Source organism: Nipponia nippon, unplaced genomic scaffold (genome assembly GCF_047370975.1).
Source record: "Nipponia nippon isolate SJK-2023a ecotype South Korea unplaced genomic scaffold, ASM4737097v1 scaffold_5, whole genome shotgun sequence".
Taxonomy (NCBI): domain Eukaryota; kingdom Metazoa; phylum Chordata; class Aves; order Pelecaniformes; family Threskiornithidae; genus Nipponia; species Nipponia nippon.
The window spans coordinates 28995756-29014763 of NW_028262369.1; the positions used below are offsets into that span (position 1 = coordinate 28995756).

Consider the following 19008-nt stretch of genomic DNA (forward strand, 5'->3'; position numbering starts at 1 on the left):
ACAGCTGTTTTGTGCTGATGAATTGTAGCTGTGGGAAACGCGTGCCTGTTGCCATTTTAAACTTGCAGATCAAATATAGAACAGCCTCTTGAGCTAACATTCAGTCAAGTATTCAGTCTTCTAATTTACCATCAATATGTTGATTTCAGTGAGAAGCTAGAAGTCAATGTATTCTGCTTTAGACCTAGGCCTTCATCTCTGCTACTAAACTTGAGCCACTCTTGTGGGAAGAGTGAGGTTCTTAATCTTCCACATGGTGACACTGAATTGCTCTTTGTTTTAAAAGAGCCTTGAAAGCAGATGTGGCAAATGACAGTAGTGAAATCAGTACTGATCCATGGGGATATGTGGAAGCTTTTTCATGATTTCAATATGCTGTTGCCCAACAGATCTGTTCCTGGAGGAGCCAGGCATTTGGCCAGGGCTCTAGGGACCAAAGCAGTGGGGGAACATGATGACTGCCGTGGAAGAGGTTACGGTATCCCTCGCCTGAGCTCCCTGAAGAACGTGTGCAGCCAAAGCCTCTTTTCCCTTGCCTGCTTTGGGATCGGGAAGCCCCGTGATCATAGGCCTTTGCAGTTTGTCTTTGTTCCGTTGCACCTGAAAACACACTAATTTGCCCTGTTTTTATCAATAGAGAGTAAGGTGATTTAGAGAATTAAATCACTGACTCTTGCCTATAGGCCTAACTTTAAATAGTCCTTGGATTGCAGAAGATAAGAATTTCAATAACTTCTTAAAAATAGTTGTCACCAGGGTAAGATCTGTGCAGTTTACTATGGTTGTGTATGGCCAGAAGTAGTGAAGTTGTATCAGGGATAATGTTTGGATGTTGTTCGCTCCCTGATAAATATTGCGTTTTCATGTTGTATTGCTAAGAATTAGTGTTGCTCTAAACTCAGGGAGTATATTTACTTTCATTCATTCACATTCATTCGTCAACACACACACAGCACCCCAGGTGGTTATTTTTAATCCCAGTTTAATTTCAGTGATCCAGTTTACAGTGTCTTGGGACTGACACCAGGATAGGGAGAATGAAATGGCATTTGTGTCTTACCACATGTAAGGAATTACTATTATTCAGCTTTTTTAGATTTGTGTGGCTTTTTGATTTAAAAAAAAAGTGCGAGGTTTCTATCAAGTACAAGAGCAGGAAGTACTATATATATATATATATAGTATTTCCCCTTCTCGGACTCCTGTTGTTTTCGTTCAAATTCTGGTAGACCATGTGGAAAAACAGCTTGCTGCTTACAAATGTATATTGACCACTTTATCAGTTATTTTGGCTTATTTACTAATTTTTGAGTAGTGTGTAATCTAAGATGCATTTTTGAGGAAAAGAGGTGATGAAGGGAAGCCTTCTGCCTTTTCATCCTGTATTTGAAGTTGCTGGCCTCTCAGATATTATGGAAACTTTACAGTCAGAAGGAGAAAGATTTTGAAATAAAACATTTGTTTCCTTTTTGCACTCTGAAGAATTGTCTTTATTTTTCTTTTTATCATCCTTATTACATAATTGGTAATTAAGCCTTTAGATAGTGGTGTATATTTTTGTATTTCCCATTCATCATCTTTAAAATAAGATGTAGAGCATAAGAGCTACAGAGAGAGGAAACTTCTAGTAATTGGTAAAAGTAGCTGTGAAGACTACCTAGTTAGAGGCAGATTTCTGTTTGGGAAGAAAAAACGAGTAGAATATAAAAGACGACGTTTTAAGACCTTTCTGTTGGTGACTTCGAGGCAAGCAGTAAAGCATGAATTGAAACAGAGGTTTTTCTGACCTGTTAGAGCTATGGTTATTGTGGACTTTAATCAACTGTCTGTCTTGGGGAGCTCTGGAAACCAAATCCCAGCTGTGTCAATATATGACTATAAACAAAACAGTAGAAGACTTCTAAATCACAACTAGTAAAAGCATTTGAACTAGGTGTTTCCTTCTAGGAAGAAGGTGGTTGTACTTGGGTATCTTCCTCAAAGTGACTTTAAAAGTATAAGAGAACTCAAAATAGCACTTTGTTGAAGAAAGTCTTCTTAAAGTAACAACTAAAAGATCCCTTCTTAAGTTCACACTGGCAGTTACGTCACTGCATCTGCTGGTACGGGTGTGCCCACACTGAGATGTGTGCAGACTGGGTGGTTTAATCAATTCAGGTCTTTCCCCCAATCTGAATCAGTTTAGCAGTCTCAAGTACAGAAAGTTTAATTAGTCTTGGTCATATCTTTGCATATACATGATAGTAGAGGTGCTGACTAAGTTGACCATGAAATTATAATGCAAATGGTATGTTTTTTGTGATTTCTCGATTTGCGCCATGCTTGCATTGCATATGGCTCTTAAGACACACTGTTGGTGGCATTGCAGTATAGGGTTGTCTGAGTTGCCAAGACAACTTTTAGTTGTTGCTGAGTGTCAAGTGGCATCAGCTGAGAGCACTTAGCTGGCTATGTAGGTGTAGAATAAGCTATAGGATAAATGTCAAATGCTGACAATGGAGGAAATGCAGGTATCTTTGTATAAGAATCTGTAAATGAAACTGCGCAAAGTAGGAGGAATGAATACTTGTTCCAGGTACAGGAACTATTTAAGATAACGTGACTCAAGACAGGAGTTTTGGTGCCAGCTTGACTTGCAGAGTTAGATCAATTCAGGGCTTGATCTATGTGTACAACCACTGAGGAGGGATGCTGAACAGTGACAGTGACCTGGTGATTGAATTGTCATTTGTTGAAGATGTCAAGGTTGGGCTACAGAGTGCTGCAGCGCTCTCAGCACCAGTCTGGTACAATATAGTTCTTACAATTGTGTGAGTTTATCCTTAAAGTTCTTGGAAGTGGCTGATTACCGTGGTGTCCAGGGTCTAAGCTGGCAGCTTTGTTGTGTTAACAAACCACCGCCCCTGCGTGGAACTTCAATGACTGCTGGAGCTTCTCGTGAGCCCAGAGACAGACGTCAAGAGACAATAATAAGCTTGGGGCCGTAGCCTTTTCCTAGATTTCTGGTCTAACTGCTGCAATGAATGGAACGATGAAATCCAGTTCACAAATTATTTTATTTTATTCTTTTTAGGAACACTTTATAAGTTTGATCTGGAAAAGAAAAGTTGATGACTGACAAAATAATTATCCTCCTGTGAAGCCTCAAACATATGCTTTGTAGTATTCTGTTGTTCAAGCTGTGCTTAATTTTTGTTGATTACATTAAAAATAAAAATCAGTGTGTTGGATGGATTGGACAATCAAAATTCTAATTTATGTGCTTTTTTTTTAACCTTGGATACTCTTTCTATGCATGGTACTTTAGCATAAGTAGCCTAAGCCTGTTTCCTTTATAGTATTTCTGTAGATCCTCACTATTTTTAATATACCTCCTGTTATATCTACAGAGATTTCAAATTTCTATAAAATTTGTAATTCTATATGGATAACTTATATAATTATCACAGTAAATTATGCAGGTTTCTATGGAACTATGTAGTAATTCTTATTTGAAGAATTACTATTGTTGCTTTTGGTTTATAGTTTCAGTGTCATTTTAACGTAATTTCCGTAGTGTGCATTGAAGCAGTCTTATCCATGTCTGTAATTGTCCATATGCTTTAAGAATAAAAATAAACAGTTAAATTAAAATTAAACATTTTAATATTTATAAAGCAGAGTTACTTATCCTGCTTTTATTTATTGCCATTTGGAAGTAGGATTTTGGTTTAGACTCTTTCTAACTTTGAAGTGAACATTACTAATGTGTTATTTTATGCTAACCATGGGTGATGAAGTGATTGATTTCATGTTCTCTGGGATAGCAGACAGCTCTCTTTTCTTAACTGTCTAGGACCTGCCATTGAGCTTGAAAAAGTAAAACCAGAATCAATTGAGCCTGAACCTGAGGTACAGAAGACCTTCAGTGAGGAAGCAAATACATCAACGTACTATCCTGCCCCTGTTCCAGTAATGGACAAGTATATTCTCGAGAATGGAAAGGTATTTTAAATTAAATATAGCATGAATAGTTTGTAAATGTCCATCAGGTGATTTTTTTGTGGAATTTTCATATCAGGGGTTTTGCATGGTAGCAGCTTACACGAACTCCTCAGTTTTTATAAAGGCATGCTATTATGCTGAGGAAAATTATGAAATTACACAACTAGGAACAGCATAGAATAACATCCTCAGTGATGAGAGCATTGAATGCTGTGTAACACGATGAATATAATTATTAAATATGCATGCACAAGCACATTGGCATAGTCTTCCATTGGTGACATACATAAATCCACCAAATACAGACCAGAGTCAGTAACTCACATTATAAAGTTATATTAGCTTTTTTAACAGAAATACTTTTTCCTAAAAGGTCTTTAACGTTTTTAGTGTGCTGCAGTCCGATTGCAGAGAAGCCTTCATGTTTTGGTTAAATTGGAGACCAGTAGATAATTATGAATCCTGGAATGAAAATGGGCTCCCTTGAATCTGGTAGGATTGGTGAAATACCATATAGCTACAGTTTGCCAGAACCTGACTGATAATTTTTCAGACTTCACCATGTTTAACACATTGTCTGCTCATCTACTGAGGCCTCCTTTTACAGCTGTTGCCATTATCATTAAATGAACACTGTATTTATTTACAAAACCGTATGTCCTTCAGAATTGCTGATGCAGATGTTGTTTCTTAGGATATGTATGCATTCGGTACCATAATCTGAGAACCTTTTAGGAGGAAACGTCCATTTCAGCTTTGGCATACAGTGGAATTACTGATAGAATAGCATGAAATATTACATTTTCAGATCTGTGTTACAAGATTGACTGCACAAATGTCTGTCATTCTTGAAGATGAATTCGACATAATTGTTGAGGACAAAATGCATGTGAAAAATAGTATAATCTTGACAGTTTGACAGGTATTTGGTTCAGATAGCTTTTCTTGCCTAATATATTTAACATATGTCATTTGCTTGTATATTTTGTGTATTTTTGTGCAATGAAAACTTAGCATATGTTACTGTGAGAGTTTGGTTTACCTCCTTTTTTTCTGCATAACATCTGTGGGATAGGGTATGTCCTTTAGTATTTGTATGCAGCTTTTTCTGCACCTTTATTTCATCGCCAGCTTCTCAGCACTTCTGTTGCTGAAGTTTTCTCTGTCTTTACACATATTAATATCCCTTTAACTTTCTTCTTGTAATTTTGGTCTTTCTTGAAGTTAGCCATTTATTGGGGCTTCAGCCAGCTCAGATGCCAGAAATGTGAACTAATAATGTATTTAGAGTGTTGGAGGGTGTTTTTTCAGTTTTTCTTATTTATGCCTTTTTTTCATTACTTCTTTATTGATGTGTGCTGAGTAGTTGAAATACTTTTTTAGAAATCTCGCCCTTTGTGGCATCGGATTTGATCTTAGTAAGATTCTTTCAAAGCAGATAAATCTCTCCCCTCCAGAGGGAGAACAGTTACCAAAAAAGAGCCTATGGCATTCATTTAAAGAAAAGAAAAGAAAGAAAGAAAAGAGTTCGTCTTCTGAGACACATTTTAGATATATTGCACATGTTAGCACAGTTAACAGTGGTGAGCATTGCTTTGAATTTGCTGTTGTTTATGTTGCCTTGTGCTTGAAGGTTGATCCTGCAGTTGCTGAAATTGGGGGTAAAGTTCCCATTGATTTCATCAAGCCAAGGGTCTGGCCCATGGGGCAGCTCTTCCAGCAAGAAGGAAATGGCTTCTGAATCTGGAGTACAGTAAGCTTCCCATAGCTTTGGGAGTAATAGGAAACAGTACCAAGCCTGTTTTACGGAGAGGTAAACTGAGACATGGACAGATTAAATTCCTTGCCTTAACAGTGCTAGAAATAGAAAAAGGGAGACATAAGATTTCTGTGGCTGGCTGTCACGTAGTTGCTGTTACCATAGGTGTTTCATACCAGTGATACCTTTTTTCAATAAATGAAGCATGTTCAAAGAAGAGATGATCTGTCTGAAAAATAAATATTAAAAATATTTGCTGCAGCTTGTTTTCTTTCAAATAACTTAAAGCTAATGAATAATGTAGTATCTTAAGAGACTAAACAACCTTTTGCAAAGACAAACCCTAATTTTGGCAGAGGGAAATCAGATTTTTGATCAAATACAGCAGTCTCTACAACTAACGTAATACAGGCATCCAAAACTTGGCATGTCACAACATTCCTAATCTCACTTATTTTCTAAGTAACTTATACTAATTCTTACAGATAACCTTTCCAATATCAAAATGGAAATAACTGAATTATAACTGTAACAGACTGCTCCCTCTGATTGAAGTTGTCTTACAAAATATGTAGAGAGCACCAAAAGACTGCAAATTCTTTAAAGCAATTGTGAAGAGGCTCAACAACAGAGAAGGAAGGAAGAAAAGGGGTGTTCGTGTTGTGCTTATTAGTAGTTCCATTTCTGTCCATTATGAAATCTAAATACCACATGGACTTGTGAAAAGCTTCTTAGAATCTCTTTAGTGTAGAAAATTCTGCAGGAGAGGCAGCTTGCTTTATGGTTTTATACTTTGAGGAAGTTAGACTTCTCATTTGTTTTTTATAAGGTAGCTGGTAGCCAAACCATTCATATTTTTCTGTTTAAGTTTTTAAACAACTAGTTGCTTTTGAAGGATGCTGTTGTAATAAAAAATTTCTTCGGGTTATAGCCCTCATTAATAATTAAAATAGGTTTCCATTTAAAGGAAAAATGGTGTTTGGTTGAATACAGGCAGTAAAATTATGGGTATATAAAATTTTACAGTAGCTTTGTCCAATTTTCATTGCATTTAATGGGACTTATGTGATACTGTTCAGATCTGTATGGGTAGCAGGCACAGTTTGTGTAATGCCACATGAAAGGCGTAAAACCACAAAAAACTAAGAGCAAAATGATTAAGGCAAACAGGGTCTCCTAATATATTTTTGCTATAGAATTTTGTTCACAGTTGTTTTTTTTTTTAATTGTGAGGAGGCAGTAAGTTTTTATTAAAGTACTAGTGTTACAGAAAGAACCTCCATTTGATCAAATTTTATGAAACCTATATTTGGGATATAACAATCCAATTGGTGTATGTTTTTGGTATTTTGCACTTTTACAGAATTATCTGAAAGTAAGTTCTATGTTCTTCCTTTCCAGTGCAGTGAACTCTTAGCAGTAATTAGAATAGCTAGGTCATGCATTAGATTGTCATGGATGATGAGCAAGTGTGGGTCCAACCGAATGAAGTTCTTCACCATGTGAACAAAGCTTTCTGTGTGCAGAGGTAGTTCAGGTGTCTGTACTACTCTAGGAATTAGGAGCATGGACATACACAATACAAATGATTCTGTGTGGTTCTGCACAGGGCCAGCATTTGCGTCCAGTTGGGCTTACTGGTTGCACTCTTGTCAGACCTGTGCTTATTACTAGTGGAGTTATTTTCCTTGCTGTTGCTTGAAGGTGTCCTGGTTATCAGGAGGACTATCAGCTCAAACATATGTAGTGCTAGCCGAAGGACAGTACTTAGATTCTTGTCCTGCGTTCATCTGAAGTCTGGACCACTGGGAATCTTGTGGTAGAGATACAGTGTAGCTCTGTGGGAGTCAACCCAGCATAGTCAATGCTGAGCAAGGCTAACAAGCACAACTAGACTCGAGCAGCTTCCTTTTGGAGACTCTACAATGACTCCACACTGCATTGCCCAGTACCCATATTATCCTGCTTTACTGCTTCAATGAAATCTCTCTGCTCCCCATTGTCTGGATAGAGGAAAGTTTATAGTGTTGCAGCAATGGGTCGTTGCCTTACCACAAAACAGTATTTACCTGGATAGATTGATAGGTGATAGATGATAGGCAAGCTTCATGATAAAATTGGAAGTTTACAAAGCTTCCAGACTCTCTTGGCTTATATTGAAATTGGAGGTCTCAAAATCCCTTCTCCCCTTCTAGTTACTTAAAACAATTCAGGCTGAATTTTGCCAACAGGTATAAGGATGCAACTTAGGAAGTATTTCCCTCTCTACTGCCTCTGAAATATGCTTTGGGTAAAGTCTGTTTCAGCCAAAGGGAAGCTTTCATATTAAAGACAATGTTTCATCTTGCTCCTGAATTAGGCTGGTGCAACTGCTTGGTTTATATGCTGTGCATACCTTTATAATATTGGATGTGTTTACTGTTTCCTTCTATCTCTGTTCCTGACCATAGTCTTTCAGGAGATAGGCTATGTGGGGGGAATAAGTAGAGAGTAAGAAAAATTGAATACAAAAAGGAAGAGGAACTATATTATATGAGGTTGACTTGAACTCCCTGACCCACAAAGTTGGAGAAGTTTCAGAATTAGGCAAAATGGATTTGTTCAGCCCTAATTACTGTTATTATAGTACCTAATATTAATGTTCCTACAGCACTTGGATACTGTTGTGTGCTACATACCATAGATAAGTTGTTATTATTACTACCTTCTAGGTCCATCTTGGCAGTGGAATTTGGGTAGATGAGGAGAAATGGCACCAGCTGCAAGTAACACAAGGAGATTCAAAGTATACAAAAAATCTAGCGGTTATGATTTGGGGAACAGATGTTCTCAAGAACAGAAGTGTCACAGGAGTTGCAACCAAAAAAAAGAAAGATGCCGTTCCCAAGCCACCTCTCTCACCTCACAAATTAAGCATTGTCAGAGGTAGGTTATTTGAAAACTTTTGCTTCCTGCTTTGGAGTTTAACTAATTAATCATTGAGTTGAAAGATGCTTCTTTTCAGCTCATATAAAATTAACTGTAAATCAAATTGCTATTGCATTGTGAAGTGCGTACATATCCAGGAGAAGTAAAACACATTGCAATAGCTGTGCACAGTGCAGGCCTTCACAGCTGAAGAGTTGTACTTGTACAGTAAGGTTCAAGAAGATCATCACTTTGAACCGCTTGCAGGACAGGACTTAGAGCCTGGAGAAAAACACATTGTTCTGGAATTCATTCATAACGTAGTGATTTTTTAAAATACCTATATTCCTTTTAACAAGCTTGAGAGTAGCTTTACCACATTCTTTCATCCAGAATGTAACCAACTCTGGCATGAGGCACAGAAACCATTATAGCTGTGACTATAAAAATACGCATACCTTCAAAGGCGAGAAAGAATAGTTTTACCCTTTTAAATGGAGAAAATGGAAATAGTAAAAATTAATTGTTGCACTTGAATTGGAATTTGAACAGCAAGTGTAAATTGCTGACCTATCTGGCAGGAAAAATTGCAATGACACTTTCAGTAACTGCAAGCCTGAGTCCGTGTATGTAGTACTTTGAGAGAGAGAAGGCCTTCTCCTTCATTTAAAATGAATAGTGAATTTCAGTCCCTTTGTATCATCATGCTCGTGTTTCGCATTCATTTCTGTCTCTCTTGGTATTTCAGGCTTCTTTTTAAGTCAGAACTGAGACGGTTCCTCATGGAATACATACCAAAATTGGATTTTTAGGTTTTGTGTCCGTACTAAACTGCAGCAGGGCTGAAAGAAATCTCCCCATTTGATTGAGCTTCATTATTCTGCATTTCCTGTTCTTACTTGCTATGTGCTGTTAACTATGAACTCTTTAAGAGCTGTTGTAATCTGCCTTGCGAGTACCATGTTTTGGAAGTAAGAAATGTGATCCATCTTTGAGTGTGTGCGTGTGTCTGTGTTGTGTGGGGAAAAGTTGGAAACTGATCTTTGTACTGTCACCTTTCTTAGTTTGTAAGAAATGAGTAAAAAGCATGGGTTTTTTTTACTAATTTGCTTTAAGAATATATGTGGAAGTGCAAGCTGTTCCATACTTATTTTCTAGTTCTGGCTGGGACTTTTTGGTACTGTCCTAACACATGTAGCAAAGTAATGATGTGTGGGCCACATAAGGAAACCACTCTGTGGCTGTGGCTACCCTTGTCAGCTCCTAATGGGAAAAGAGAATTGGTTACCCAGATGCATACTTCGAAACACGCAGTAAAAAGGAGTTGTTGTTCACTGGCCCATTGCAAAGAGCTTTTTAGTTTCCTTGCTGGACGCTGTTGCTCCTCAGCGCTGCTGGCAAGGTTGCTTATGTGAGAATTTCCTCCGCTACTTCAGTCAGGGCCAGTCTGTGTTGCTTGAGCCCTTTAAATGATAGCTTTCTTCTAACTCCCCTTGTTTTGACTATAGTGAGTTTGGGAATATGCTCCAACAGGTACATGGTGAAAGGCAGATAGGGCCCTTCCCTTTCTTCTCTTCCATACCTTTACACTCTCCAGCAATTCAGCTCTTCCCAATTTCCTTGGTTTTCTGTGTTTTCTGTCATATTTTTGCTTCCAGCCTCAACCCTCATTGGAATTCTACTGTACCATGCCCTGGTTTTACATGTTCCTCCTTCTAGTGTTTATTTCACGTTGTCTTTGACTCCCTTTTTGTTGGACTGTACAATCTCTTCTTGAACCAGTTAAACTGCATGGCCAATGTTTTAGGTGGCAGCAGACAGACTTCCTGTATCAATGGTACTGGGTGGCACATAACCATGATTTTCCACGTTGTTGTGTCCTTTGCATTTGCGTCAGTGTTAGCAGGCCTTGCCCCATCACGCCAGCAGTGTTTCCTGGAAAGCTGGAAGTGATCAAATAAGAAGTTGTTATTACGTTATGGAGAAGAAAACAAAACAAAAAAAATGAGTAGCGAGCGGACAAATAGTGAAATGTGAGAAAGTTAGAGTTTACATGGCCAATGACTTGCATCAGGCATCACAAAAAGAAGTAAAGCTCCTTGTTAGTCTTTGAGTCTACTTGAATCTTTGGTGCAGTCAGAAATAAGCAGGGGTATCTGTATGCTCCTCTAAAGCCAAAAGACAAAGAAGAAGCAGAACCCCCAAATCATTCTTTGGAGCCCCTAAGCCCCTTAGCATCCTTACGTGACTACTAAACTACTATCTCTGCAGCCCCGCATAGAAATGGAAGAGATGGAAGAGGAAGAACTGTGATGATCATGGATCTATCTGGGTCAGACTGACTTTAAGAATCACAGCTGATGCATGAGTTCTGTCAAGTGATTCTTTGCTTGACATTGTGGCTAAACGAATGACATAGCCTGTCTTTTACTGGAAGTTCACCTTACTAGGTGTATCTGCCACAACTTGGGAGTATTCCTGAGATTGTTGTAGTACAAGTTTATGTCCTAAAAACACACTGGGTTTCTTCAGGTTCTCAGTGACATGCCTCTTCTTAGGTGCCGTGTTTCAAATCGTAGTTTACTGATAATCAGCATTTCAGCTATCAGGCTGCATGCTGATTAATTTTATTTATTTTATATTCAGTACATCTTGCAACATAAAAGTCACATTGTTTTAGATGTTCTCATCATTCTGTGGACACAGACTAACTTATTTAAAATAGATTTTTGATCGACAGTATTAGCTCTTAATGTGTCTGATATCTCTAGCTTCTTAAAAATCCCTACTGTGTAGTATGTAATAAAGAAATTATTAAAAGTATGATGCATGAGCACTGTTATAAACCTTGTTAATGCAAAATAACCTTTTATAAAACTTCTGAGAGGTTTCAAAATGAACTACAAAGCATGCACAGTATTTAATTTTCATAACTTTTTAATGTGACGCATTAGAAATGTTATAAACCATGTTAATTAAGCGATAATCTCTATGGCTTTCTGTATATGAAGCAATAAACGGCTACTGGAATAGATTACTAGGCAAAGCAGAACAGAGATGGTTTAATCAATGTGGGAAGCCTACACAACAAAATACACTGTTCTGGTTATGAAAACAAAAAAACAAAACCTGCCTGTCTCGAAGAAGTTGAGTGTGTTGCACGACCTCTGATTTCAGTAGCCTTTGCAGGATTCTGGCATCGGAACTACTGACTGTAGAGCAGAATTGTCTCGACTTCCATTGCTGTCATTGCTTTTGCAGTTATTACTATTGCTTGCTTTTTGTATTCCAGTTAAGTTTACAAGGTGCATTGTGCAAACATGCAAGAAGATGACTCTTGCCCTGAATAATCTACTAATAAAAGCAAAATATGCCCAGGGACAGGGCGTCTGATAAAGATGCAGACATTAGTGTATGTTGTACAGATTTAACAAATAAAATAAATCAGTTAATGTCTTCTCCTACTGGTTACTGCTTCTCTTCCTAACCATTATCATTTACTTCGTATCATGGAAGTGTGAAGGTAGGAGTGACTCACAGGGAACTGTAGATAATGGTTCTAGTGAGCCGGTTCAGCTGGGAGAAGATTTTAAATCTGCTGTGGAGATATGGACAAATACAAGAGTTAGGCAGGCAAGACTGACACTGTAAAATGTTGGATTTGACCTTGTTTCTGTATAGAAAGCCTATTAATATAGTCACAGCATAACTGGAAGTTGGTCATGCCAAAGATTCGAGCCTGGTAAAAAATCTTGTCTTTAACAAGATAGCCAGTGAATCAATGAAAGCTTCTGTTGTCTTGCAACAAATATACACAGTGCTTACTCAGTGCTGTCTCTTGAGTAGTTAGCCCAACACAGGGCTATATTCTTTTCTAAAAATGTCCTAATGGCTGTTTCCTTTTTTTTTCTCCCCAGAATGTTTGTATGATAGAATAGCACAAGAAACTGTGGATGAAACTGAAATTGCACAGAGACTCTCCAAAGTCAACAAGTACATCTGTGAAAAAATCATGGATATCAATAAATCATGTAAAAATGAAGAAAGGAGGGAAAGTGCAAAGTACAATTTGCAATAAATTTTGGATTTTTAATAAAGTCTTAGTGTTTTACTTAAGTGTTGTTTTTTGATTTGTGTGGCGTTTTTGCTGGTGGGAGAAGCTGACTTGAAGCATTACTCTCCTTCTATAACTGATTCATTTTTTGAGCAGTTCTGTCAAAAGCCTTTCTATGGTGTAACCTGCTTTTAAATAATGTAAGATATATTGTAAGTCCACTCACAATGAAACAGTGAATTTTCAAAGGTTTTTCCAATGAGTTGCAGTATGTTACCTGCAGTTCTGTATATAGGTTGTAATTCTGCGAACACCAACCCATTTTGCCTACATTTTGTTTTACTGGAGTTAGTGGATCTAGGTACAGTAAATATCTGCTTGGAAGGAAGAACTGTACAAAATCCTCTTTGCTATTGAAAAGGGTTTTATTGTATTTTACAAAGTGTTTTTCTGAACTGAAATTTTAATCGTTTGTTTTTATAAATCTTTGTTTTGATCTCTAACAATATATTTGGTCAAAAACACACAAAGAACGCTTCTTTTTCACTTATTGTCTTGTAGTTAGATCACCATTGCCATCATAGTTTAAAAAAAAACCAAACAAGGAACCCAAAGCTGTAAGTTGTAAAATCATGATAATTTATTTAAAAAAAAAAAAAAAAGGCAATTCTTTTTGAGGTACTAAGGCACTTTTCAGATTTCGCGTTATGGTACAAAGCTCTTCAGTATGTCCATATTACTGTTCTTGAAACACTCTATGATTTAAAGATTGCCACACTATGGCAAGATTATGCATAATAGAAAACTTAGTGCCATTTCCTCTGAGTCCATAATTTAACAGTGAACACTTTCAGCACAAATTTAAATTAAAAATAATTTTCTACACTGAAGTTAGACTCGCAATCCAAAGTTATAAGGAATAATTTGTCGTCTGAATTATACCTTATTTTCTGTAAGTGAAAGAATATAACCTGAAGTCTTGTTACATGAATGATTTTGAGAGTAAGGTTTGTAGAGATAACTTAGGGTCCGTACTGATCAATTTTGAGGATTTGTTACATTAGCGATCTTAGTAAACCTTCCATTTGTTTTACGCACGCAGATGTGATTATCTGCCTTTCCGGCTGTCTGTTCCTGAGTATCGGCATTTGTTCCATTTCTACCACAGAAATTCTGCTTCCTGTAATTTTGAAAGACTTACCATTTCTTATCGTCTTCCTGTAGCACTGGTATATGCTAATGTTAAACCTATTTCAATGTCCTGTATGCGTAGATAATTTGAAAGGAGCAATGCAAGGATTCTTTAAGGGGCTGGGGTGGATGGAGGAAAAGAGGGGAAGGGAGAGGAGGAGACGTGCTAGAACTGCAGTGCCTGTTTCGGAAGAGATGGAGAGAAACACCACATTGTCTCTTCCTGTACACCACATGTGCTTAAATGAGGTCTTAATTCAGGGCCTAAGTATTTGGTTTATGCTTTCTAAAGTGCAATTTTGTGATTGGCTCATGCCAATCTAAGTATTGTGCTGCCAAAAGAGTAGGCCCCACTTTAGCTGCTCGTGTCCCTGCATTCCTTTCCCTTCCCTTTAACTGGCACTTGTGGTCGTGCAGATGTGTCAGATATCATTGATTTCCAAGGTTCATTTCATAAGGGCTGGTGCCAATAGGATGGAGCCAGGGAGCATTCATAGCGAGGGATGAGAAGAAAAGGAGTGTCTTTTTACGGTGGCTTGCGCATATTCTGAAATTGCATTTAACAGCCTAGCTTGTCTTCTGTTAATCTCAAAGTGTTCTTAGGTAGTGTTTAATGAAGTGCATAAATGTTTATGCTTCCTAATTTGGGATGCTAAATAGCAAATTAGTGTTTATAATGTCAGTGCATGTATCCTTTTATTAATTAAAGAACAAAATAGAGATAACATTGAAGAAACACTCAAACAGCAAGTTCCCACTTTTCAAGCAGACTTGCAAATGTACAATTTTTTTTTTAAGTGGTACTAGGACAATCCACTAGTTTGGGGGAAAATGTCCATAATTTCCTCAGTCTTTTGTGGCTTTAGTACTAATGTGTTTTCATTGTAACAGATTCTTTAATGAGAAGATGATGCTGCAGTTCTTAGAAGATAAGCCTATTTGAGACAGCATTTTATGAAACCTGGGAAAAAAGCAGATTAGAATTTAATTAGAGTTAGGACTCCAGCCTAGCCCCAAAGTCAGAGATTCTAAGTCTTTCTGCAAAACCACCGTCATCTTTCTAAGGCTTCTCCTTGACAGACTTGTCCCATCAGATGTTAGTGCTGGATATTGCTGAAGAATTTCAGTTTTCTCTTTGGGGAAGGTATCTTGGAAGTCTTCATTCATTTCTTCCTCAAGTTTCTGTCAGCCTAGGTCCAGCAGACAGCTTTTAGCGGCGTTCAACAGTAGTATTTGGGTGGCACAAAAAGGTTAACTTCCCTTTGAAGTGTAGTATTGTGGGGGGCTAATACTGTGTCCTGGGCAACTGGCATTTAATGTGAGCATCACCTGAAGCTTTGTTGAGTTATGGTAAAGGAATAGGACGTATTAAAAGTAATATACCTCTTTTTTGTATTATAACTTGAACTAAATCTTTGGATTTATGGAAATAAGTTTTTGCTAATAATAAGCCAGTTTTGCGCACTGTAGTTGTAAGGCAATGTGCGGAGGACTCTGTAATGGATAACAGGTGTATATGAATAACACCTTTGCACTTATATTTGGTTATTGCTCTTGTCTTTTCCCTCTCTATGATCCCATATGAAGACCGTACAAGTCTTTCCCAGTGTGCGTGTTTCAAGTAGGGAAGTAGGCCTACAGTTGTCGTGTATTCCAGCATTACCCAAGGAAAAATACAAACTTCAATGGGGTGTGCTTTTCTGCATTGAAATACCGATTGATAAATTAACTGTGAATTTCATTGAGCTACGTTATACTGCATTTACGGCCAATGCTTGTCTTGTTGGTACATTAATTCTTCCGTGATTGTGCCTGCCTGTACATAGTTTTGCTGTGCTCATAATGCATCTGCCATGAATCTATCATAGGAAATTTTATGCGAAAATAGCACCTACTAACTTTTCCCTTCTCTAGCTTAACTTCATACCTGTACATCATGTGAAACAGGAGAGACCTTTGACATAAAATGAAGTAGGTTTTTTTATACCGTCATACCCCTCGTTCATCATTCTAAGGTTTGTGCTGTGTCGTTACTTCATACTGTAAACCTAGATTTGTAACTATCAGAAAAACAGATTTAAGAGGAACTGACTTTTTGTCCAGAGAGATTATTGCATACTGTTTACTCCTGTATCAAAGAAGGAAGAAGGTATTACTGTTACATGAATAATCTGGTCCTTTGTTACCACACATTGCTGCTGTAATTTGTGATATTCATGACCTGATGCATATTAAAGTGCCTCTGGCACACTCGCAAGGAAGCAAGTTTAGAGTTAACAAAAAGGGCTTTATTTTCCATTAATGATTTTATAAGGGAAATGAGCTTCCTATTACAAATTTAAATGGAATTCCTTCTATATTAAAGGGAAGAATCCTACCAGAGATATTAATACCTCAGTCAAGATGTCTAGCCACTCAATTGAAAAAAGAAAGCTAGTATTTGTTAGAGAGAAAAAAAAAATGTTAGGGTCTGCTGTTACAGAACAGGTTTGGATTTAGTGATGCTTTACAGAGATGGGAGTTTGTTGTTTTTTTTTTCAATACAGCCAGACTGAAATACTTATTTAGTCATGTCAAAGTTGACCTATAATTAGAAGGAATTTAAGGTTGCATTTGGTTAGCTGTTGAGCATGACTGTCAAAAGAAGGTACAGTCTCCCTGTGGGAGGTCACTTCTTTGCACTGTACCTTTGATGCTGTATCTGATAGATTACTGCAATGCGGCTTTGTTGTTTTAAGCATAGATTATTGTCCTCTTGGAAGTTTTAAGTAGCAATAAATTTAACTTTTTTGGATTTAGTGAAATTGTAAAGATAATTCAGCCTCACGCTTCCAGAATTTGTAGACCTTTAAAAAATAAAGCTAAGTGCTGGTCATCATTAAAATAATACCATCTTGATGCAAAACCCCAAAGGACTGAGAATGTTCTGAATTGGGAACATTCTGTATTAGCTGTAGCCTAACTGTGCGTTGGCTGCCTTTGCAACTCTCGAGAAACCTACACTTGCACTGTTTCTGAAAGGGAAAGTAAGGTTGTGTCACAGGGAGCTATATTGAGGATTATTTCAATATTCCATCTTTTGGTATGAGAATGGCCACTCTTCAGAAAGGTACAAAGGAGAAACTTGTGCTTCTTCAGAAGGAGATGGTAGTTTTCTCGCTGTTCTTGAAAATATTTGTCATTCTGTGCATGCCTTTAGTCTCGGATTGATGAAGTCATAACATCAATTGCTTAGACTTTATTGGTGTCATTTTTTTTCATCGTAACAGTGTGGAACTGTGAAGTGATTCATACAACACTGAGGCAATAAAAATGTTATGAAGTGCAATCATTGCATGTTTCATGCTCAGTAGCTAATTTTTAATTTCACCATCTTGGACACTTTTTCATCCCCTCAGGCTTCCTAAATAGGAAAGGAGAATCATTTGGACTAGGAAAACAGGGACAGTGATTCAAAAAGGAATTCATTTACGTGGCTGTTCATTTGCTTTACTTTTGCAATTATTTCTGCTGTTTATGTTTGAACAAAAACTTTCGTTCTGTGCATCAGAATACCCACTTGTTCAGTCTTGCAGTGAAATCACAGTCCTGTGGTTGTGACATCATTTGTTTATCATAAAGATGAAAATACTTCACCTATGACATCAGACGAAGTTCCGTTATGTCTGGATAAGAACAGATGTGAAAGTGAGTCTGGGAGGAGAGGAAGAAGCTGAGCTTAAAGGGTTTTTTTCTGTGCTGCCTTCTGACTAGAAAACTTCCTATGAAGGAAATGATTTCCTCTGCATTTATAGTAATGTTATGTTCCTTGTTTATTGATAGTAAAACCTTAATGGAACTAAACTCTTTATTAGTATATATTTTTAATGAATTGGGCTACCTTCTTTCATATTAAATTTTAGTCTTTAGTGATTTGAAATTAAAGAGTCACAGAAAATTTACTGAACGCCCAAGGGAGGGGGAGGCTGGGGGTGCCTTAGCTTTTATTGTAGTATAACAACTACTAGAAGAAATATAAGAAATTATGCTTGTTGGTGCTTGTGTATCCTTTATAGTTAGCATGAGCTTTCATGCTTTTGGAGTGGAAAAAGATGCAGGTTTCATGGGTTTGGCTGATCGTCAGAAGAGTTGGCTGTGAACACCCTTTGGTGTGAAGGATGTACTGGGACAGCAGTAGAGGAAATATTTCTGATAGTGCCATATCACACTGGTACCAGCCCCTTCCACGTGAGACTCAGATGACTGAAAAAGCTTACACGGGAGAGTTTCATGTTCTTTCTTCATAGTCAAATATATCTTTAAAGTCTTCCCAAATGTTTATAGAAATCTTACTGAATTGTAGTTTAGGTTTTTTTTAAATAATGTATTTTGATGTGTTTCATATTCTTCTTGTGTTATCAGAATAGAAGTTTAATGGGAGACATATTTCTAGATGTTTGAGTTGGGATATCAGCCCACTGATAGTTCAAAATAGTCTGTTTTGATGCACCGTATTGTTCCCTTTCCTTAGGGAGTGCTCTGCAGGATTGATGGAGGTGCCTTATAAAGAATAATTCTCAAAATAAGCAGGATTGGAGGTGGATGGGGCAAAGCACCTGCCTCCAAGTTAATGTTCTGTGTTTCCATTTCTTGAAGAGTCTTACATTATGAAAACCTGAAACTCCTAAAAGTAGGATTTTACATTTTTTTTCCTGCATTGTATATTAAAATGCTTTGACACCTGCTTGTTTTTTTGTATTTGCAAGGATGCTTTCATCCTTCCAAGACCAATGTACACTGGAAGTTCTGCATTTCACTGTACATCCTTATAGGAATAATCAACTGAGGATGTAAATTTGGGGCTAATCAGGGGTGAAGGTGATGTAGCATCACCTCTGCTTTGGAGCACAGTGCAAGGAACCACCCTCCTTGTTAGGACAGGGTAGGACAACCTAGAGGGTGTCCTTTCTTTATGTACAGTCCCCTAAAGGCAACTCGTCCACCAAAGATTGTTTGTTGCCACATTGGTAAATATGTGTAGCTTCCACTCTGTGGCATTCCTAAACTTAAAAAGTAACTCAGCAGCAGCCAAATGTGGAGGAGGACCTTATGTCTGATGGTACAGGAAGCCTAG

At 37.5% G+C, this 19008-nt stretch overlaps 1 protein-coding gene across 6 annotated transcripts in view; it reads left to right on the plus strand.

The window, feature by feature from the left end:
- The window catches only part of BEND5 (BEN domain containing 5), a 963465-nt gene that overhangs the window by 596338 nt on the left and 348119 nt on the right, over nt 1-19008 (plus strand). For 3 of the 6 annotated variants that reach the window (XM_087732926.1, XM_087732925.1, XM_087732927.1), the window contains 3 exons: nt 3836-3984; nt 8455-8668; nt 12568-12766. The exons of the other annotated variants lie outside the window; for them this stretch is intronic. In XM_087732926.1, the coding sequence (XP_087589052.1) occupies nt 3836-3984; nt 8455-8668; nt 12568-12728 (524 nt within the window). In that variant the 3' untranslated portion in view covers nt 12729-12766. Of the gene's footprint in view, nt 1-3835; nt 3985-8454; nt 8669-12567; nt 12767-19008 lie in introns of those variants that run through there. 6 annotated transcript variants of the gene reach the window in all.